The sequence below is a fragment of the Eleutherodactylus coqui genome, chromosome 11 (assembly GCF_035609145.1).
Source record: "Eleutherodactylus coqui strain aEleCoq1 chromosome 11, aEleCoq1.hap1, whole genome shotgun sequence".
In the NCBI taxonomy this organism is placed as follows: Eukaryota; Metazoa; Chordata; class Amphibia; order Anura; family Eleutherodactylidae; genus Eleutherodactylus; species Eleutherodactylus coqui.
The window spans coordinates 26,163,114-26,186,550 of NC_089847.1; the positions used below are offsets into that span (position 1 = coordinate 26,163,114).

Genomic DNA, 23,437 nt, shown 5'->3' on the forward strand with positions numbered 1-23,437 from the left:
ACCCGCAGCCGGTGTACTACATGACTGTTATATGGGGGTCACATGACACGATACAGCCCAGTGATATACAGCACATATATGACATATACTTCGGCGCCGGCTGCCGCCCTCCCATCTCCTCCCCGCCGGCTGTGACGATGCCGGAGAGGATGTGACTAGAAGCCGGATGTGTTCCGCCATGTGCGGCCGCCCTCCCCGGCATGTTACTGCCAGCAGCATCCCGACTCTACAGCGGACTGCGGGCTCTGACACGGCGCCCCCCGCTCCGGCCAGCTATGAGCCGCTTACTTCACAGCGACGGCCGAGGTAAGTACCGCAGCCACATACCGCTGGTGGCCCGGACTACAACTCCCAGCATGCCCTGTCAGCCGAGGAGCGCCCGTGGGAGAGGGAGGGCGGGGCTGCGCCCCACAGCGACCAATCAGAATCCTGCTTTCATTTTCTAAATGAGACCTTTGATAGATGAGAGATGGGATCTGGTTGCCAGGGGCAACAGCTGCAGAGGGGGAGGGGCGGCTGCAGCAAGTGACATCATGTACTTGCTTGATGCAATAAAGATGGCGATTGGCGTATTTTGCAATTTATTATGTTTGTCACCTGATGATATTCGAGGTCCTTTGCTCACATTGGCGCATCAAACATCCGCCGCTGTAACTGATCTGCTGTGAAATTAGAATTTGCGCCACATGTCAGTTTCCGCACGGCTTTGTGTGGATTTTTTTCTGCAGTCTGTGGGTGCCATCTTGAAAAATGCCCCGTGTGATCACCGCCCAAGGCACACAATATCAGGCTGTAAAACTCTGCCCGCTATCGCGCTCGGGAACGTGCATACGCACCAATTCACGTTGATGTTGTGCGTGCCGAATGCGAAGGTTTTTCGTGTATGTCATGCAGATTTACCGAAGCCCATTGATTTCTGTGGGCCCTTGCGGCGCATATTTCCTCATACATTCGCACAGCGTGAGAAAAATACGCTTGTGTGAACGAGCCCTTTTACGTGTCGACGGCGGTCAAGCCCCATGGTGTGTACGAACGATGGTTCGTACGAGTTTATATTATTGTGAGCAGCACTTCCATCTTTACACGAGGGGATGTCCCGCGCCAAATGCTAATTTTACCGTTCGCCTAAAAAATGCACCAAACAAGCGTTTTTTCACTTGTTGTTCCGTTATTGCGCACTTTTACACCAGGCAGCATAAGGTAACAATCATTAGAAATTGAAATTGTTACCCTAATCGTCGGCACGTGTAAAAGGAACTTTAGCGCATTCCATATGACTTGACGCCTCGCTTGATAAAGAGGGCGTACTTGTGCGCCATTTACACGGACGACTGTTGACTAAATGATCCGCACGAGCGGTGACCTCACTGCCGGCGCAGAGCGTTTAGACAGGCAGATCACCGCTGAGTATCGCTCATTTCTTGCTCAGTGCTTTACGTTGTAGGAGTGATTTTTCTCGTGTTGCGAGACGCGCACAACTCGCACTAATACCGCCCCCGTTGTTTTCAATGGGTCTATTCACATGCCGCCCTTTTCCTTTTTTCTCTCGCAGCAATCCTGCGAGATTTTTAAAAAAGAGACATTCCGCAGGAAACTTGACCATTGTTTCCGATTGGTGAGAAAAAAAATCGTATCGCACTCGCATGTCCGTGTTTCATGCGCGGGCGATTTACCTTTTCTTATTGAAAACACATGCAGTTTTTCACGCGCGTGAAAATCACATGTTCAGCGATTTGTTTTTCTCACGAATCGCTAAACGCTTCCAGTGAACCTCGCAACTTTCGGGCTGCGTTTCTCGGACCGATATCGCGCTCATATGAACACATGGGGTGTAAATGCTGCGTAATGTCCGTGGGAAATTCCGCAGAATTTCTGCATCAAACATGGAGTCAAAATCCACCCCATTGATGCAGATTTTTTGTACCCGCAGCTCACCTCCGAAGTCTTCGGCTGTCGGCGCACTCCTTCACCCTGTACCCGGCGGCCTCTAGTGAGCGCAGTGCCCCTGGTTAAGTGATGCCGAAATGCCATCACCTGACCAGTGCCGCTGCGTTCAGTACAGGCCGCCGGGTACACAGCTGACTTCAAGTCAAAACCTGCATCAATGGTGCGGATTTGGACTATTCGGGATGCAGATGGGCTGTGGATTTTGCCGCATTCCATAACATTTCCACCCCGAGCAAACATATCCTAAAAGAAGAGGGGAACGTACAACATGAATACGGAAGAGGACTGGCGTTATCCATTGGTAATGTATTTGACTTCTGTCATCTGTGAGGGAACCCAGAAATAAGTGTTCAATTTCCCTGCAGCACCCCCACAGGTGAAAAGAGGCATTACACGCTTTTCATTGAACTCTGTGGCAGATCTACAACAAAGCCCACATCATAATCGGCATCATTTACATGTGGCTTTCCACCATATCTACTCTTTAATTTCCGCTGTTACTCCCGCAGCGAATACACGGTGTGAATAGGCAGCCTTTTAGCGGGTCGAGGGTGGAAGAGGGTGCTCATGGGTCTCCCCTCTATTAACGTAGAATCCACTAATGGATTTTCTTAGTAGACAACTTTGGCGCACAAGATTCCGTGGGCCATAATATGTGGCTTTTATACGTCCTGTAAACAGGTTGAAGGGTAGGTGCATACTAGCTGTAAGTGCGAGTTGCACCTGAGAGGCAGTTTTTAGCCCAGGACTCCTTAATAGCAGGGCGTCCCTTTAAAAACATTATTAACAAAACACCGTATTGTGTCCTAACATCCGCAGCGAGACGTCGTCACTCCTCGTGGTTAGGCGCTGAACTTCCTACCAAACACGTTTTGGTCTGTGGCTGCGTAGGAACCAGCCTACACATTATAACATGATTAACACTTACATGAAATGTACAATTCCTGTTGTATGACTGCAGCTCCTATACAGATCTATGTGTCTCCATGGTTACAGACTACAAACATTTAGTAGTCTGATCCTACAGTCATATGGTCTTCCATCTGTCCCTTTCGTCTTGCTGGCATACATTCGGTAGGTTAGCATGTAGTAGAGGACAGATGGAAGAAAGTATGACTGCAAGATCGGACTGTACAAGGTTTGTTTTTAGGCTGTAACCATGGAGACGCATAAATATATATTTGTGTGGAATAAAATAGGGTTATGAAGTTGGACAGATCTTTCAACTTTAAGACTTGGACAACACACAGACGATTGGTGGGATTCTACTACAGCGGCGTCAGACAGTAGGTGCATCTGACCAGCTAACTGTGTGTGACTTTAGTCACACGATTACAGGGAGAGTAAAGGTTGGAGTCAATGGCTGTTCTTCAAGTTGATGCAAGTATACTGTGACTTCTATCTGCTATAGCAAACTTCCTTTCTGATTGTAAGGAACTCCACTATTTTTATGTCCTTCAAGGTGTTTTCCAATGCGGCGATACATGGGGGTCAGAGTGGAAGCCACAGCTCCGAGCCCTGTGTAGTGGTTGGCACTTGTAATTACAGGCAAAGCTCCAACTGGTTTCAATGAGAGCTGTGCCTGCAGTTACAGGCTCTGGGCACTGCATGGGGTCGGAGCAGCAGCTTGTACTCCCACCCCTGTGTATCCTGAGCTGCCTGACAAAAAAAACAAAAGGTGTTGTCCCATCCAGACCTCCTCTATGAACAGTCTCACCCGCTGCTGATTCACAGTCCTAAACAGACACATGAAATATGAATGTGATCTGAAAACAGCTACTTGATGACTGTTTCCTGATAGCCAGAGGATTCCTTTCTACACTGTTACTATAATGAGGCCTTGCTCTATATGTCTCTAGAAGTCTATATGATCTTAATTTGGTCTCAATACTTTTCTGTTTTTCTAGGTAACGGCTTGATGAAAAAAGCAAAAAGCACAGTAAGTTCTGCTCTTCACTGTTTTCTTATATGTAATATTTGCCGTGTTTGCAGGATGTACAGAAAAATGCTTTTTTTGTACCAAAAGCTCCTAAAATGAGGAAGAGGGCATTTTACCATGGCTCAGTAGTGCAGCCTTGGGGTTTGGGCCTCTGTGTAAATTTGAAGGAGTTGTGCCAAGATGTAACGTTATGCCCTATCCAGAGTATAAGCAATAACTTTATGATCGGTGGGGTTCCCACTGCTGACATCCTCGGTGATTGGGAGTACGGGGGTCCCAGAAAGCTGTCACATGAATGTCGCGGAGGCTGCACCTTTCAATGGGAGCGCTGGAAATAGCGGAGTGCGAGTGCCCAGCCTTCTCCTGCTCTCCCATTGAAGTGAATGGAGCTGCAGTGCGCATGCGCGACCTCCACTCTATTTATGCAAGCACTTTCAACCCCCATGTTCACACAATCCCAGCAGTTGGACCCTCTTCAATCATTATTCCCTATCCTGTGGACGGGGGGATAATTTGATATTTTGGTACAACCCCTCTAAAGCGATCATATCTCAGAATAGAAGGATCTTATTCACATTTCTCCTCTTAACCATCTTTAGTATTGTTTATCTTGTTAGATCTGTGTGGAGGGGAACATAGCGAGCGGAAAAACGAGCTGCTTAGAGTATTTCTCCAATACTGCAAACCTCGAGGTAAGCATGTCTACATGTGCACGGCCGGGATCACACGGGGCTTGTAGTGGTGTACTGTACATAGGATTGAGGCTCCACATGTTCCGGTCCAGTAGTGTATGGTTGGACAGATTTATCAATTTATTGTCCAAAAATCATATATATAATCTAAATCTATATCTCACTTATGCCAGCTTGTAGATTTTGGGGATGGCTGGCCTGAAGTGGCACCGACTGTATTAAGAGGCTTACAGCTGTTGCACTTCATACCCGCGCTGGCCTAAGGGGACTTTTACACGGGATTTCAGCCAAAAAAATTGCTCAAATAGATGATTTTTGATTGATGGTCTGTAAAAGCGGGATTTGCTGAGCCAGAAATTGCCTAATTTCAGCTGACTGAAAAGGAAGCGATTCGTGAGCTTACATCTCTTGGTGTAAACAGGCAGTCGTTCATCTTTGAGTGACTGCCTGTTCACAGTGAATGGAAGATCTCCAGCGCGCTCCACCTCCGTTCACTGAACGACTATAGTGGCTGGGTAGATGCACAGGGGTGATTTTCGTCCCATCTAAAAGTACCCTTAGTAAATCTGCCCCATAGTCAGTTATAGGCTCTGAATAATCCTCTTTGGAAATCGAAACTCAACCCCTTGTTGGTCCCATAGAGCATCATTGGTCCTCATCAAGGCTGGCTTATATGGCGGACAAATGCCTGCAGTCCCCCACTATTTTAGGGTCTCTACTACCCTCCTCAGGATGTGTCACAGCAGCTGCGAGTCTCCGATGGTTGGGAAAGTACTGTTATGTGGACAGTGTATGACGGTGTTATTATTAGGGCACTGTATGGCATTATTATTTAGGCGCTGTATAGCTGTTATTTGGCTTATGTAGTGGCATTATTTTGTGCATTGTATGGCGGCATTATTTAAGACTTTTCTGCTCGGGGACCTCCACAGATCTGGGTCCTTACAGTCCATTTACTAACACGTTACTGTAACTTTTTATGCCTTTTCTATCCATTTATCGCAGATTTGACATTTTTTCTCTTGTTGATTGATTTTAGTAGGGAGACCTGCGGATGGACTTCTCATGTATCCCGCCTGATTGTGATAGATAGTGCCGCGCTGTAGTAATGTACCGACACAGAATAGCTGTCTAGACAGGAGTATCAATGTGCGACGCTTACAGAATCCAGGGCTTTGTTCTCCGCAGAGCCGTACTGATGATACAGATAAAACTGCCGTCTTCTGTACCTCGGAGAACTGCTGGGATTCTCTTTGCCGAATATTCAATAATTTAATTTAATTTTTAAGGTTTTGATGGAGCCGATAGCAAAATGGAGAAATGTCCAAGGCCACAACCCACTGGTGAGCTATTGTACAAATCAGAGACTTCAATGGGAGACTTAACCCCTTAGTGACTGGCTTATCGTGTTTTTACTACCTGTATTGCTGGGCTGTGTATGAAAAGAGATCGCGGGGTGATCTCCCTCCATAGATCGCAGCCGCCGTTTGTTTCTTACAGCTGACAATCGGCAGCAACAGCTCTGATAAGCTGCGCAGCTCATCGGAGCTGTTAACCCTATAAATGCCATGAACGATGTTCAGGGGTCTCATACAGCCCCCCCGCGATGAGATCGCAGGGAGCCATGCAGGAGTCATGGCAGCTGGGGGCCTTCTGAAAGGCCCCAGGGCTGTCATGGCAGAATGCCAGTCAAGCCATGCCCGTGGGGTGGCTGGATAGACTACCTGCCCAATCGCAGTAGGAGCGATCAAAGCATTGCAAGTTTTTACCCCCTCTGGGGGCTAAGAAAAAAATAAGTTAAGAAGATCAATTAAGTTTTTTACTAATTATTAAAAAAACAAACCTTTTTATACAAAGCCTTATTTATAATATAATCTGAATAATAAAACAATAATACATATTTGAAATCGCTGTTTCCGTAAAAGTCAGATCTATCAAAGTAATGCATAATTTACTCCGCACGATGAACAATGTCAGAAAAAAACACGCCAAAATTGCGCTTTTTTTTTTTTTTGGTCGCTCTGTCTCCAAGAAAAAATGCAATCAAAAGCGATCAAGCAGTCTTAAGTATTCTAAAATGATACCAACGCAAAATACAGGACGTCCCGCAAAAAAATGAGCCCTTGCACTACTATGTCGACGGAAAAATAAAAAGGCTATAGTGCGCAGAAGATGGCGGCAAAAAAAAATTTGAAAAAAAAAAATACTAGTAGTACAGCAAAAAGAAAAAAAACTCTATAAATTTGGTATCGTAGTAATCGTACCGACCCATAGAATAACGTTATCAGGTCATTTTTGTTGTAGTTTGTGCGCCGTAGAAACAAGATGCACTGCAAAAATGCAGAATTTCCTCCCCCCCCCCCCCATTTCTTTCCCCTTGGTACATTACATAGCACCAATGAAAAATACAACTCGTCCCGCAAAAAACAAGCCCTCATACAGCGATGTCAATGGATAAATAAAGGAGTTAAATTTTTTTAAAAAGGGGGAGGAAAAAATGAAAATGGGGTGGGGGTGGAGGGCCCCCCAAAAAGCTTGGTCACTAAGGGGTTAATGTGAATGAAGTTATGTTTACATTTTATGTATGTGACGACTACTTCTATCCATATTCTTTACATCTCCTCCTTGTTTTAGGGTCTGATGTACACGGATCCAGCAAGATGGGGGTTAACATTGCAAACTTACGTTCAGCTCACCATGTTGGATGCCCACACAACGCCATCAGTAAGGATATTGGCTTCATCCTATTACTGAAGCTATTTTTTTTATTTTATTTTTTTGCTTTTTACCCCCAATAAAACTAAAAAACAGAAAAAAAGTCAGTGAAAAAGATATTTTAAAAAGTCGCCCTATATCTTACGGAAAAAAAAGCAGAAAAAATAATTTTGGTAGCTGAAGAAAAAAAATAGGACAGTAAAACCGCCACATGGGTAAAATCCCTAAAAAGTGTCTGGTCCTTAAGGTACAGAACAGTCTGGTCCTCAAAGGGTTAAGGAAATGTTCACATCACGTTTTAGCTATTTGTTGAGTATCTATGTTTTAAAGGGGTTTTCCAGGGAAATACTATTGATGACCTATCCATGGGGTCTGCCCCTCAGGATCCCAGCTGATCTGCTGATTGGGTGCTCAGTGTCAGCGCCATAATACATTGCTACAGAGCAGAAGCTGCTGCTCCGACTCCTGCGTAGTGGCCGGCGCTTGTAACTGCAGAAGCAGCTGTCATTAAAATCAATGGAAGCTGTACCTGCAGTTACAAGTGCCAGCCACTACACAGGGGTCGGAGCAGCAGCTTCCACTCCGTACCCCTGTGTGTAGTAATGCTGACAGCAGGCTCCAGATCAGCCGGAACGGCGGACCCCAAATATAGGTCATCAGAAGTATTTCCCTGGAAAACCCCTTTAATACAAAAATAGGGTATTAAAACACATTGCTTGATGCAGCCATAGACTGTAATTGCTCAAGCGTAGCTTAAAAGTGTATATTACAGCCTACGTGTGACCTCACTGAAGTCTGTGTAACTTTTTTAAATCTTTGTATTGGTGTAGAAGAGCGTAGCATACATTAATACATTCAGGTAGACTGTACATTGCAGCCATGATTTGTGCAGCTCCTATGATCGAGGACGGTTCCTCCAGTTTGGGTCATCAGTAGATGATTAGCAGAGACCTGCCACTGACTAGATTAATAATGGCCCTTCGCACCCCCACAGTGTTGTAGTGGCTCCATAGTAATGGTGCCTCCATACACTATCCTATTGGCCCAAAAGTAATTTGTGCCACTATCCACACGCATTGCCCAATTTGGCGCAGAATGCGTTGGAGTCGGCCGCCCATGCAGCAGCAGAGTTTGTGAAGGAAAATGGTGTATTTGCGAGTGAGGATACTGGCTGGAGTTGTGGTGTGCGGGGGGGTCTGGTGTAGTACTGCAGGCTGAGTCTCATTGAAGTAGATGGGACTCGGCCTGCAGTACCACATTAGGCCACCGCACTGTATATGGAGCTGTCTGCTTCCAGAAATAAAACAGCTCTGTACATGAAAACACTGACAATCAGATGATCAGGGGGGTCCCGGCATCAGACCACGCTGATCAGCTATAGTTGACCTATCATGAGGGTAAGTCACCAGTCTTAGTGTTACAACCGCTTTAACTTTAAGGCTGTTATTACATGGCAGCGTTTTTGTCTGCATTAAAAAAATGCCCTTGAAAAACACCCCTGCATTATGTGTGCACACGCGTCTTTCAGAGTGCATTCTTGATGTGTTTTAATGCCCACAAAGCCCAGCTGTGTAACAGCACCCCAGAAATACTTTACTTTCTGGGATACAATCGCTGTGTTCTGAGCTGCAGCCGTCCGCTTCGTATGATGGAGTAATGTCCGGCTAGCGTGCTGCTGCCTCATGATTGTACAGCTGTTCTTCCTTAGTTCTTGGGTCCCTAGGGCCCCCCAGCTGTGCTAGACTGTATGTAGTAATGGTGTCTCTCCGGTTGTAACACTTGTATACTAGTGAATGAGCGCAGTGCAGTATATGTCATCGTGGACTGACCGGTTTGATTCTTTTCAGCCCGCTCCGTGTAAGATGATGGAGCGCTCCATCTACAGCGCCAAGTACATATTTGTGGAAAACCTTTATAAAAGGTAAGGTGTTTTCTTGTCTCTCGGATTTTCTTAAAGGGGCCGTCCTGCTTTATACAAATGGAATATATTAATCTACATATATAAAATTGAATGTCTGTCTGTCTGTCTGTCTGTCTGTCTGTCTGTCTGTCTGTCTGTCTGTCCTTTATGCGCTACTACACCATTCATCCGATCGCCATGAAACTTTGGGAAGTTGTTGAGTACACTCCTGGGAAGATTATAGGCATAGTACAACTATCCTACGATAAATGGCGTGCGCGAGCGTCGCCGACAGTTAAGACCCTCCCACGTAGATTGTTTGATTTCCATCGTTGCCACTAATTCTCTCACTTCCCGATGTCGTAGAAACATGAAATTTGGCACGAGCATTGATTATGTCATAAATAGGAAAAGCTAATGGGTCCCAACTCGATTATTCAATTGTAAGCGCAAAACAATTAGCGTCCAAATTTTACGTATGGAATCTAATTCTCTCACTTCCTGATATATATAAATGAATGTATGTCTGTCTGTCTGTCCTTTATGCATTACTACACCATTCATCCAATTGCCATGAGACTTTGGGAAGTTGCTGAGTACACTCCTGGGAAGATTATAGGCATAGTACAACTATCCTACGATAGGTGGGGTGCGTGCGAGCATCGTCGACAGTTATGCCCCCCAGACAAAGATTGTTTGATTTCCATCTCAAGCACGAAAGCAAAAGGTATTACGAGCAATGGGAGGCGTGTTCAACCACAAAATGATGCATCCACCGAACGTTTCGCAAGACAATTGCTGGATATTGAGAATGCTGAGGTAAAATAAAAGCTGTGCTGTGATTGGTGGCTATTTCTTATACTGCTGAGGTAACATGAAAGCTGTGCTGTGATTGGTGGCTACTTCTTATACTACTGAGGTTGCATGAAAGCTGTGCTGCGATTCGTTGTTATATATTATACCACTGAGGTAACATGAAAGCTGCACGGTGATTGGTTGCTATATATAATACCGCAGAGGTAACATAAAAGCTGCGCTGTGATTGGTTGCTATTTTTTATATTGCTGAGGCAGAATAAAAGTTGCGCTGTGATTGGTTGTTATTTCTCTTACTGCTAAGGTAACATGAAAGCTGCTGTGCTGTGATTGGTTGTTATATATATATATATATATATATATTATACCACTGAGGTAACATGAAAGCTGCGCTGTGATTGGTTGTTATCTAGATATATAAAAACGAATGAATGTATGTCTGTCTGTCTTCGCAGCAACGCGCGACGGGTAAGCTAGTTGTATGATAAAACATTATGCCGGTGTGTAATATACTTTGTGTTTCCATTTTCCTCCATTTTAGGATCTCTGCTTGCTGTTAGTGTACGGCCAACATTCATTACTTACACCTGGAGGCTGATGGTCTCTGCCACTCATGTCTATCTAAGGCAGGGGTGTCAAACTCAAAGGGCCGATTGTAGGGCCGCCTGCAGATGGCCGGGTTGGATCCCGCTGCGAGAATTCTTGCAGCGGGATCCGACCCGAGCCCCTGCAAGTACCAGCGCAGCACTCACCTGCTCCCGCGGCTCTGGCTCTGTGACGGGCCGGCAGCCGGCACATGCGCAGAGCGGAGCCAGCGGCCGGGGAGTGAAATTTCTCTGCGAGCCCCGCACAGAAATAGAGCATGCCGTGCTTTGATTTCCGCACAAGATTTCGCGCGGACAGATCGTGGCCGTCTGCCTACGATTGTGTTTTCTAATGCAATCCTATGGCCGCTTCCACGGGTGGAAATTCTGCGTGAAATCCCGCCGTGGAATTTCCACCTGTGTGCAGGGGCCTAAGACAGTACAGTAAGGGCCTGTTCACACCAGCGTATTTGCACACATAATATGCAGTGAATAGAAGCCATTGATGTCAATGAGTTCATTCACGTGATGTATATTTTCACACAGCATGACCTATTATGTTACATATTACGCACCCCAATAGGCCATTGAAGTGAATTGGCCGCGCAAATACGTGGTGAATGTGCAGGAAACCCATGTATTCACTGCATATTTGCGCACCATTTCAGTGGGGCCATCTGCGTTATTTTTTGCGATACAGGCCTAAGCGATTTTCGATTGCACAAATATGCAGCACATTTTTGCGACAGAAATATGATTACGCCCGTGTGAACGAGCTCTAATACTGACCCTGATAGTGGCCCCAGTAAAAATAAGGACCCCCACAGTGGCCCAATTAGTAATATTAACCCCCTCAGTAGTAATACCCCTATAGCAACATTAACACCCGCCCCCCCATCAGTAGTAATAAGCCCCCACTCAGTAATAATAGTACCCCCTTAACCCATATACTTACCTCCTCCTTGCTGTCAGAGCTGCTCCCCCTCTGCTCGCACTGAGACTGGGTGCACACTGACTTCAGTGTGTGCGCCTGGCACGCTTCCTCCCTGAGTCCTCTCCTGTGGAACTGATGAGCAGGGGACTCGGGAGAGGAGGATCCCTGCTGCACACTGACGTCAGTGTGCGCCGGGATTGACGGTAACGGCGCGATTACCAGCGGGGAGCTGCGGCACCCCCGCTGGTAATCACTGCAGTGGTGAGCGGCGTCGGTACGCCGCGGGCCACATAACATGAGGCAGCGGGACGGATTCGGCCTGCGTGCCTTGTGTTTGACACGTGATCTAAGGGGTCATTCATATAGGCATCTGTGGCGTGCGTAATACGCAGTATGCATCAAATGTGTGTGTTTGCTGCGTATTTTAGTCCCCCATGGCATATATTGCGGTGTATTTTGCTGCGGTGTGACTGTCAGGTTGGCTTTTATGGGTGGGTAAAATTAGTGTTTTTATATAAACGGTGGCTGCAAAGAACCCCAATCCCTTACATGCTGTGGTCAATGTTGATCGCGGCATGTAAAGAGTTAACGGATGGAATTCCCGATGTGATGTCATCAGCCCTCTGCCATAAAATTGTGGATGGCTAATGACATCAAGAAAGGGTTTTTATTGTGCAAAAGTGGAAAAACTGAAATATATATAATTTATGGAGTCTCAAAACACCCATCTGTGTATGTCTGTAATATATAACATACTAAATGCTGCTGTGTGCTTCTTTGTTTTTTTTTCAATGGCAGAATTGATATGTGCCCCAAAATAGTACCAATAGAAGCTACAGCTCACCCCACAATAAACAAGTCCTCATGTGGTTATGTTGAAGAAGAAAAAAAAAAAAAAACGAAAAAGTTTTACGGTTTTTGAAAAGTTGAGATGAAAATCACCCCAAAATAGTTGCGTCCCTAAGTATCAAACTAGGCCGAATCCTTCAAGGGTTAAGGGGGAGTTTTCTTTTACCTCACATACACAGATCATTTGTATATGGGAGTCGGGGGGAAACGGATCGTTTGTCCGGCAGTCCTTAAAGATGTATGATGGGCTGTGTACTTGCAAGCCAATATATTAAAAAATGATGAATATGCCGAGTTATGCGACGTATTCTCTGCTGAGACGTCATCCTTCGTCTTGTTGCGGCTTCTCTTCCCTTCACATTAAATCCGCTTCCCTTTTGTATTTTGCAGTGGGAAGATGCCTGACGTGGATTACGTGGTTTTATCCGAGTGGTTTAATTGGATCATAAAGAATATTGACCTTTCTGTTGACCTGATAGGTAAGTAAAGTCATGCTGGGCCTTGTGGTACATAGTTTCACATAATTTCATTATAGTTCCTTTAATCTGGTATCCAAAATGTCTTCTAATCCAGAACTGCAGTGTTTTGTGTAGCTTCACAAGACCAGAACCATTTCTGATCTGTGCAAAACTTCGTATTAACGTTTTATTTTAGGTTTTCTAGCCGCCCAGAATTTCTGATAATCCGGAACCCATCCAGCTGTGTTGATGCTGGATTGTAGGAATTTTACTAGGTTTAGCTGGCACACTGAAACAAATGACCATAACTGTCTGTATGACCTCTGGACCCCCGCCGATCTAGAAAGCAGACCCCGGTGTGCTGGTGCAGTGCTGCTCTATGACACATTGGCTTTAGTAGAGGGGTAGCGCTGCTTGTGCTTTGTTCTCTCCATTGAGGTTTGAGAGAGATGGGAAAAACGGGCTCAGCATTCTACATGGGGATAAGGCGACCCCCGATCAGTGGCTTCCCCAGATGTGGTGCCCCCTTTATCTGGTATCTCTTTTCTACTATTCTGTGGTCGTGCCGTAAATACAAACCCATCAGTTGTCGCAGAAAGAGCCAACAAACTAGTTTAACAGGTTCTCTGGGGGAAGCGCGGTAAACAACCCGTTAATCATCTATGTAAGGCGCCCATATAACTACAATGGCTTGTTCAGCCGGCAGCCATTCTTCCCGACTACCCCCCCCCCCCCCCCCCAAACACACGGACGCTTAGTTCAGCTGAGGATTCATGTCTTTTTACATGGGGGGCAATTGAGAAAGATGCACCCAGACCGCTCTGGTGTCCGCTTATCTCCGGGGGAAACAAAAGGATTGAACGTTGACATTCAACATAGCAGATCCTTCCTTCCTTGACATAATCTGTTGGGAGGCCCCATTAGTCACGTATGTGTGCAAAGTAATGTACATGTGAAGCAGCAGTTGGTTCCAGTTCGTCAATCTACTGTTGGGGTACGTTTACACGTCACTGATCTGCTGCAGATTTCACCCTTTCAATTTTAATTGAATTGGAAGAGGCAAACCTGCTGCAGATCCGCACCAAATCAGCGGTGCGTGAGCATACCATTACTGCGGGATATGGGGACTGTAGTGTTGGGTCCGTCCCGGTTACACAAACCCATTAGTCTGGCACTTCTGCAGTAGGGGTGATTATATGTCTTCCTGAGCATCGTGCAGCTGGTAAGTGTCCACCGGGAGCGGCAGTAAGTACTCATCCATTTTTCACAGTCTTCCACACTGTATCAACAGGCAATACGTGGTTAATAATGCTGTCATCCGTGTTTGCCTTCGCAGTGTATCTGCGCACGTCCCCTGAGACGTGCTACCAGCGACTAAAGATGAGGTGCAGAGAGGAGGAGCGGGTGATACCCCTGGTAAGACCTTCTGGAGTAACTGTATGCACATACTTTATAGGGAAGCTGTCACCAGGATCAACAGGCACCATGAACCCGGGACAGGTATGTCCGGCGCGCCCATGTATGTATGTCTCATTCTGAAACGCTGCGGCAGTTCAGAATTAAGGTGCCTTCACAAGTCGCTGATTGGCAGCGGATTTTGTGACCCGTTTTTGGTGCAAATTACACCCATTCAATTGCGTTCATATTTAAAAGCTGAAATCTGCGGCAGATCAGCGACTTGTGACTACACCATAAGATTAGGTCTGCGCAGGCGGAATTAGCTGTGGAGTGTCTGAAGCAGACATTCCACCGCGCAAAATCAACACCTTTATTGTAGATTTTGGTGCGTTATTCGCCCCTCATGTGAAGAGGTGGAATCCACACCGCAGATCTGCTGCAGCTAATTGACGTGTTGCGGATTTATATTCTGCACCGCATGTCTATTATTCACAGAAATTTTTAGGCAAATTTTCTCCTCCACGTCTGAGCGAGATTTTAAGAATCTCATTCGCCTTGCTGCCGCTACTATAAATGTTGTGGATTTTCCTTGCAGACAGTCTGCACTGAAAATTTGCAGCAAATCCGCCCCCCGTGGACATACCATAAGGTCGCCTGCAGACGGGCGGGTCGGATTCGGTGGCGAGAATTCTCGCCGCGGGACCCGACCCCAGCACCTGCAGGGAGAAGCGCGTACTCACCCGCGCCCGGCGGCCCCGACTCTTTCATGTGCCGGCTGCCGGGCAGCCGGCGCATGCGCAGACCGGAGCCGCCGGCTGGGTGAGTGATGTTTCTGTGAGAGGCTCTGTGAGCCCCGCACAAAAATACGACATGCCGCGCCTGGTTTGCCCCGCGACATTTCGCGCAGCCAAACCGCGGCCGTCTGCATAGTAGTGCGTATTGTAATGCACTCCTATGCAGGCTTTTAGTGGCGGAAATCCCGCGGGATCTCCGCCCGTCTGCAGGCGGCCTAAAGGTACTTTTACACGACCGACATTTCCCCAAGTAATCACTCGGCATGGATTATGGGTGGCTGTCAGCCGTTATAAACGGTGGACCCGACGGGCAAGTAAGTGAGAATCGCTGACTTATTGGAGTCTCTCGGGTTTTCAGCTCTAAAAACCAAGCGACTGTCAGACCGTGTATAAAGGCAATTGTTCATTTATATACGAGTGTCTGATTACTCTGCATGGAGCTGGGCTGCTGGAAGAGAACTCCAGCACACTTGGCCTCCATTCAGTTAGCAATGGCTCCTCTGTGAAAGTATAGGAGCGGCAATCCCTGTGACGGCTGTCGGGCACTTATACGCTCGGGCGTCACCCTCATGATTCAGATTGGAATCCAACTTCATAAGTATGTTTAGGGCACTTTTACACGGGTGTAAAAGTGCCCTAAACATACTTATGAAGTTGGATTCCAATCTGAATCATGAGGGTGACGCCGCGCCAGCCTTACTCTGCCCTCATTCTCTAAAATGGCTGCCCTCACCCTGTACACAAGCAGACTATGATGCTGCCGTGGTGCCGCCTCCGTGCCTCAGAGCACCATACAGAATCAAACTTCAAAATTTTTAAATTCTGAAGTGCAGCAATGTTTCAGAATAAGCCACACATTTGTCCCGTGTTCATGCGGCCTGGTGACAGGTTCCCTTTAATTAGCATTAATTACCATTGCAGAATCTGTGCTTAGTTCTTAAAGCTCCCTTCTTACTGTTTCCTAGCCAGCTACTGTATAAACTGCTTGTCTTGGTGACTAATATTTTGTTGTATAGTTATTAAAGGGGTTTTCCAGGCAGCACCTGCTATCAGTCTCAGGATATACTGGGGTGGGAGTGGAAGTCACTGCTCCCATCCAGCATTTGTAATTGCAGGTTCAGCTCCCATTTATTTCAGTGAGAGCTGCGCCTGCAATTACGAGCGACTACCACTACACGGGTTGGAGCAGCGGTTTCCACTCCGACCCCAGTGCATCCCAGGACTGACAGCGGAACGCTGCCCGCAAAACCCCCTTAACCTTGCAAAGGAGGTGCTAGCTCCTTTGCAGCAATAGACTTGTACTAACTGTGTGTATGTGTATATGTATATATATATATATATATATATATATATATATATATATATATATATATATATATATATATATATATATATATATATATATTATATATAATGTGAAAGCCCTGACTGACTGGCCACTAATTCTCTTACTCCCCGATGTCGTACAACCATGAAATTTGGCAGGAGCATTCTTTAGGTCCTAAATAGGAAAAGTAAAGGGGTCACAGCGTGATTATTCAATGCTTTATTGCAAAAGTAAGTGAACCCCTATGTAATGTAACGTCCCGGTGTCATACAAGCATGAAATGTGGCGCAAGCATTCTTTATGTCCTAAATGAGGAGAGTGGGAGGGGTGACACATTCTGCAGAGGGACATCGGTACATGCAGCCTGAGGAGAATCTAATGCTCCTCTATGTCTATACATATTTTATTCCTCGGTTACTCTAAAGTAACCACGACTTCATAAAAGTTTTCGTGCAAGCAACACGTAAACAGCTTTATCAAATTAACTCGGGAGAGGCTGGGTATATCAGCTAGTATTAAAACAAAGGTGTTTTTTTTTTTTTTCCTCTTAACTATTAATGACATGCTCAGGATAGCCAATTAAGGGTCCGCTGCACAGTTCCATAGTGGATCAGCAGTTCTCTCGGCCACTCTGTTACTGTATAGAGCCAATGTGTTACAGGAACTATGGGCGGCATGATCTGGGACAAGTTCAGCACACGGTTCTGTTCTCTCTGCAATGGCCCGACTTGGTATTGCAGACAAAGTTCCCATTCACTTTAGTGAGAAATGTGCCCGCAATACCAAAACCAGCCACTGCAGAAGGAACAGAGCTGTCCGTTACCTGTAACACTACAACAGCAGCCTGGCAAACTACTGATCAATTAAAGGGGTTGTCCCGCGAAACAAAGTGGGTCTATACACTTCTGTATGGCCATATTAATGCACTTTGTAATGTACATTGTGCATTAATTATGAGCCATACAGAAGTTATCAGAAATTTTTCACTTACCTGTTCCGTTGCTAGCGTCCTCGTTTCCATGGAGCCGTCTAATTTTCAGCGTTTAATCGCCAGATTAGACGCGCTTGCGCAGTCCGGGTCTTCTTCTTTTCTCAATGGGGCCGCTCGTGCCGGAGAGCGACTCCGTGTAGCTCCGCCCTGTCACGTGCCGATTCCAGCCAATCAGGAGGCTGGAATCGGCAATGGACCGCACAGAAGCCCTGCGGTCCACCGAGGGAGAAGATCCCGGCGGCCATCTTCAGCAGGTAAGTAAGAAGTCACCGGAGCGCGGGGATTCAGGTAAGCGCTGTCCGGTGTTCTTGTTTAACCCCTGCATCGGGGTTGTCTCGCGCCGAACGGGGGGGCTGTTGAAAAAATACAAAACCCGTTTCGGTGCGGGACAACCCCTTTAAGGTCTGGATTACAGACACCACTGATCATTATTGAGCTATCCTCCGCCTAAGTCATCAATAGTTCAACACATTAACCCATTACAGTCAATGGTGCTATACAGACATTTTTTTTTTTTTACCTCCACGACCGATCCTCCTTTATAGCCGGATACAATCCGACTCTCTTAACGAGAGGAAGTATTTCTCTTTTAAAGCTATTGATGATCTGCAGCTTCTACCGAGTGTATTTTCTCGTAAGCCATTGAAGTTCATGTACACAGAAGCCCCTGCAGAACATCGCAGCTCTGACAATAGCTGAATATCAGCCGTTCCCTCCTTGATGCGCGTGGAGCTCCTAAGTAAGTGAACGGTTTCTTTAGAAGAGGCGTATGCAAGGTCTACAGCAAACATGGGTCCTATTATCCTGCAGAAGCCGCGCGGTAACTACGTGTTGATCTTTTTAAGCAGCTCCGTGAATAAAAGGGGTCAGCGGCCCTTTGAGAGCAGTAATAAGGCAGGTAGTTGTCGTGTAACTTTGATCAAGGTGACAGTCAGGTACGCACCGCAATACCTAATAATAGGGAATTGTATGGAAGGCGCTAATGAGGATCAGGGGACGACTCAACCAGGGATCAGGTGGGCCGGGCCTGCGGGGAGTTGTGGGGTCATGGAGGGTACAGGAAAGTGTGAATACATAAGCGGCCTGCCGCTCAGATGATGCTTCTTATTAAATATGGATGTGACTATAAGCAACATTGCAAGTCCCGGCCCGAGGCGTAAATTATTTTTTATTTCTCTTCCAGGAATACCTGTATGCCATCCACGGCCTCTATGAAGATTGGCTCATTAAGCAGAGCTCGTTTCCTGTGCCGGCGCCGATTCTTGTGAGTCATTCTGTTCCACTGCACTCGCCTTCGTCAAAGTTTGATGTTCTCTTCCAATTGCTTCTGAGAGCCCAAAGGGCAGAAGCCAAGATTCACACATAATAGACTTACTAGCGGACGGCTCACTTAAAGGGGTATTACAGTTTCAACAAATAAAGCTGATTTGTTGTATAATGAACAGTTACTTAAAGGGATATTGCCATCTTGGCTAAACATGACCTCAGTGGGAATACGTCTCAGGAGTGTGGCTGTGTAATGGCATTTCTGTAACTTCCATAGAAGTGAATGGGAGTTATGGAAGCGGCGTACACAGGAAGCCATGCTGCTTCTCTAACCTGTAGGTTGTATTGCACGCTGCTTCTGTAACCTGTAGGTTGTGTTGCACGCTGAGCTGCATTGTTCCTCTAACTTCCATTCACAGCCTACTTGGCTGTTTCCATCTTCCCGGCCACACTATACAGCCGGGCTAGGGGTAATGGGGCAGAACGTGAGATACATGCAGGTCCCAGAGCTGCACTTTTCCAGTAGATCCTGAGGATATTGCAGATGGAAATACTCCTTTAACCTTTCCGAATACGTCCAGTATTCCTCACAGTTTGGGTCAGTAGCTCGGCTCACTACAGCACGGGTATCAGAGCTCGTTCCTGTAAAACTGTTAATTGATCACATGACCAGGAGAGATTTTGTATTCACTCGGTTCTAAGTCAGTGACAACAAGCAGAGATCCTGAAAACTCTGTGGAATTAATACAGCAGGGTACACTAGAACATCGTATAACTGTTCTTTATACAAACAACAACCTTTATATGATAAAACTGTAAGGCTGGGTTCACACTGGGCGGATTTGCCGTGAAAATTCTGTCCGGAATTTTGCCGCGGCAAATCCACCTGCGGCCGCTGATCCCGGGATTAGCCAGCCATGTGGACGAGATTTCTCAGAAATCTTGTCCACACGGGATGGCGAATCCGCCGCGGCAAAGTCAGCAGAAGCCGGTGCTGCGGCGCTGATTTGCGGGCCGCAGCATGTTCATTTTTTTTTTCTTCCTCCGCTGCGGCCGCGCTCTCCTCTATGGGAGCGCCGGCCGCAGCGGAAGAGCGAGCGGCCAGACCGCTTCAAAAACTCACCGCTAAGTGCCGCGGGTTTTGAAGCAGCGCTTCTCCCAGTGGAAATCTCGCGGTTTTTCGCTGCGGCCGAACTGCGGGATTTTCGCCGGGATTCCGGTGTGTGTGAACCCAGCCTAATACACCTTTTTAAAAAAGGCCAGAAATAGAAACCATTATAATGCATTGTACTTGACAATATGTGGAAACCATAAATATACATCTGGTGATGTGAAGGAGAACCTTTTGGATTCCCGTTTGCTGCTCCATGACCTTTTTCTGGCAGAACTCCCATGTGACAATTTTGGGTTCTGAGCGGTGGGCATTGGGGCTTCAGTGCTGAAAGGGGAGCTGCTGTAGAGTATAGAGTGTATATATATTTCTTTACTTTACACCATTTTCAGCCTCTACGTTTTTTGGGGAGGTTTGCTTTTTTTAACCCCTAAAGGACAAGGGTGTTTTGGTCCTAAAAGACTAGACACTTTTTAGGTATTTTATCCATGCGGTTGTTTTTTTTCCACTGTAGCTGGTAAATCCATAGGAGCCCCAGTTACAGGGAAAAGCATCCCACTGTAGTGACAGTAGACACACATAGCTGCTATGGCTCTGCTAGGACCCTGCAGCTCTGCTATGGCAAGGGGCACCTGCTGGTCACATGATCACTGGGTCAAATAGCAGAAGTGGAAGTGGTCTCTTCCTCCGGGCCTTCGGCTGTTAACAGCCCAGGACTCAACCTGCTCCTGCTACATTGCAGGAGCAGGAACTTTAATCCATGCCCTATTTTTACTATCAGCACGTATTAAAGCCAAGACTAAGCATCGTAAATTTACTGTACTTGGTCCTTAAGGGGTTAAAGACCTGGAAAACCCCTTTAATGTATTATGCATTTTGACTTCCGTCATTTTGAATAGTCGTACGGGATGTAGGATTTGTTATTTAACATTGCACATACCTGCTTTACATAGCTGCCAGGAACATGGTCAAGAGTCATGGGGGCGGGGCCTAGATGGATTTACCTGTTTAGATTGTCCAGAAAGACGTTTCTCTCCCTATACACAAACTGGGAGAGATCTGTCAGTCTAGCCGATCTGGGTGAGAGGAAGCTCCAATCGCTGTGACCTTTACTGATCACAAGAATGGAGGGCCGAGATGCCTGTAGGAGAGCTGCTGCCCCTTATAGTGTAGACACATTTCTGCTCTCCTCTATTGGCAGTGTTGGGTATTGCAGCTCAGCCCTATCGCCATCATTGGCTCCTTCATTCTTATGATTGGTGGTGATCTCGGGGGTCGGACCGGCACTGATCACACATTGTCCTATTTTAGGGATACCATTGAAACTTTAAAAGTAAGTTGTCAGTAGAGCCCAAAAGGCACGGACTGATCGTATTGTATCTCCAGCTTCCTGTTATTTTATCTGGTCTCGCTCTTTCAGGTAATAGATGCCGATAAGAACATGGAGGAAATGATTCAGCATTATGAAGAGAATCGCGGGAAGATCCTTGCAGTTTGACAGAAGAACGGGGCCGTTACATTGTGCCTCATAATGCAAGAGGAGACCTTAAAAAAGACGATGTGCGCCAATCCAAGAGCAGCCGCCAGCTTTATGCAAGAGGAACTATATAGGCAAACATATGATATAAATCCAACTGCACCATTATGGGGGACCGAGAGCCGACTCACAGGGTGCTATCGGTGGACCAATGTTCCATCGCTTCCCATCAGTATCTGATGAGTCTAATAGAGGATATCGTGTAAATAGCCATATTTATCCCCTTTCACCTGTTATATATATTCCCTTTAGAGGGCCCATTTCCTTCTATTCCTTACACTGATGTTACTGCTGTCGTTTCTTCATGTTGGTTTACTGAATGTGTTAAATAAACTGGAAGTATTGTAAAGTACATGAGAGTTTTGTTACCGCTGCATTCTCATGATCATTGGTTCACAGCAGGTTTGAACGTGATTTTTAAAAGGTGAGAAGGGTAAAGCACGACTAAGTGTGAGATATCTGCAGGCTATGGACCCAGGTATGGACCAATCCCAATCCTGGCCTATTGACTTAAAGGGATATTTCCATATCGGCAGGTTATCCCCCATAACAGGCTGGTCTCCAGATTGGTGGGTGGTTGCTCTGGATCTAGGAGGGCCCCAGTGGTTTCAATCACCCCTGGCACATCCCTGAATTTTGAGAAGGCCTCTGGCTGCCATGACACACGCACTGCTCCCTGTAATTACATTGCCGAGGGGCCGTACGGGACCCCCGAACATTGCTCGGTGGATTTAAGTGTGGCTGTCAGAATTGACAGCAACATTTAAAGGGTTAACGGCCGCGCGGCCAATGGGAGCTGTTGCAGCTGCGTGGCAGCTGTAATAAACAGCCTGCACAAGCGATCACGCGATCTCTCTTCATATATACCCTGACCCTGCAGGACGTAACTGTACCTCATATAGCAAGAAAGGGTTAAATTACATCCTGCTAGTGCATGCATGCAAGCATGAAGTTCTGGTTGGGATTACCCTATATCCATAGGTGTAGATGTTTAAGCCAAGACCTGTTTCGGTGTGTGTATGCAACCACTGGGTTCTGGGTGGGATTCTCCTATATCTGTAGGTGTGAATGTTTAAGTGAAGGCCTGTTCCGGTGTATGCATGCAAGCATGAGGTTCTGGTTGGATTCCCCTACATCCGTAGGTGTGCGGACGTCTGGTGGGAATTGTGTCCTATGTTGGAATTCCCTGTAGCTGTAGATCTGCCTATACCAGACTTGGATTTCCCAAAACGCCACAAGTGAAGCCAAGGTCTGAAGAGGGGGATCATCATTACTGTATGATAAGAACATCTTTTATGCATTAATAAAATCTATCTCTCTAGAGAATTTGTCTCCATTGCTCCCACATACAGTCTAAGATGTTTGGTTGAAATTGCTACCAGGTAGAGTCAAAATAAGAGGCAGAGAGGCGGTGGGAATATTGTACAGGGGCATTGTTTCACTAGTGATTTCTTTTTTAAGGCCGTGTTTTAGGATATTTAATGACCTTGTGTCAGTGACCTGCAAACCTCTATCTGCTCTAATCAGAGTAACAATATAGCTTCCTGGGGGACCTGCGCATTTAGCTTCCACAAACAGTATTGCAATGGCTCTCGCAACTCTCAAACCAGTGAGTATTTCATGGGCCTGATAACGCTGTGTTGGAAGCTTTTAATACAAAATTTTGAACACCAGATCCCTTCTTTCTGGATAGTTAAAATCTCCTATCATCACATCATACTTTGAGAACTTTACCATCTGATGTAGAAAGAGTTGATCTATATCTTTTGCTTGTCCAGGTGGCCTATAGTAAATGCCTATAATGGTGTCCTTTCTGTTGTTCTCTCCTTGTATTCTTACCCAAACAGTTTCTACTGAACGCCCATGCTCTGAAGCTTAAATCTCTGTGGAGATGAATGTTTTCCTAACATACAATGCAACACCTTCTCTTTTAATTAGGTCTCTTTCTTATAAATAAGTTGTATCTCTTAAGCCTTGTATTCCAATCATGTGTATCATCCCACCAAGTTTCTGTGATGTCTATGACATCATATTTCTCTTCCTGTGTTAGGAGCTCCAATTCTCCCTGAAGGTTTCCCATGCACTGTCCACTTATGTAGAAACATTTTAGTTTGTGATCCGTGTCTCTATTGTTCCTCTGTTTTCCTTCTGAGTTTTTTGTCTTGGTTCCTTCTTTCCAC

The 23,437-nt window shown here is 46.1% G+C and overlaps 1 protein-coding gene across 1 annotated transcript; it reads left to right on the forward strand.

The window, feature by feature from the left end:
* The first annotated feature begins 73 nt into the window (after positions 1 to 73).
* Positions 74 to 21,609, forward strand: TK2 (thymidine kinase 2). Its single transcript, XM_066583178.1, has 10 exons — positions 74 to 306; positions 3,855 to 3,886; positions 4,504 to 4,578; positions 5,868 to 5,921; positions 7,213 to 7,302; positions 9,141 to 9,214; positions 12,766 to 12,854; positions 14,170 to 14,249; positions 18,527 to 18,607; positions 21,141 to 21,609. Exons 1-10 carry the CDS (start codon positions 201 to 203, stop codon positions 21,216 to 21,218), a joined length of 759 nt encoding a protein of 252 aa, XP_066439275.1. The 5' UTR covers positions 74 to 200; the 3' UTR covers positions 21,219 to 21,609.
* Positions 21,610 to 23,437: the final 1,828 nt, after the last annotated feature.

Coding starts and splice junctions, on each gene's coding strand:
- TK2 (XM_066583178.1), top strand. CDS start 201: ATGTTACTGCCAGCAGCATCCCGACTCTACAGCGGACTGCGGGCTCTG. Junction 3,887..4,503: donor TGAAAAAAGCAAAAAGCACA/GTAAGTTCTGCT, acceptor TTATCTTGTTAG/ATCTGTGTGGAGGGGAACAT. Junction 12,855..14,169: donor CCTTTCTGTTGACCTGATAG/GTAAGTAAAGTC, acceptor TTGCCTTCGCAG/TGTATCTGCGCACGTCCCCT.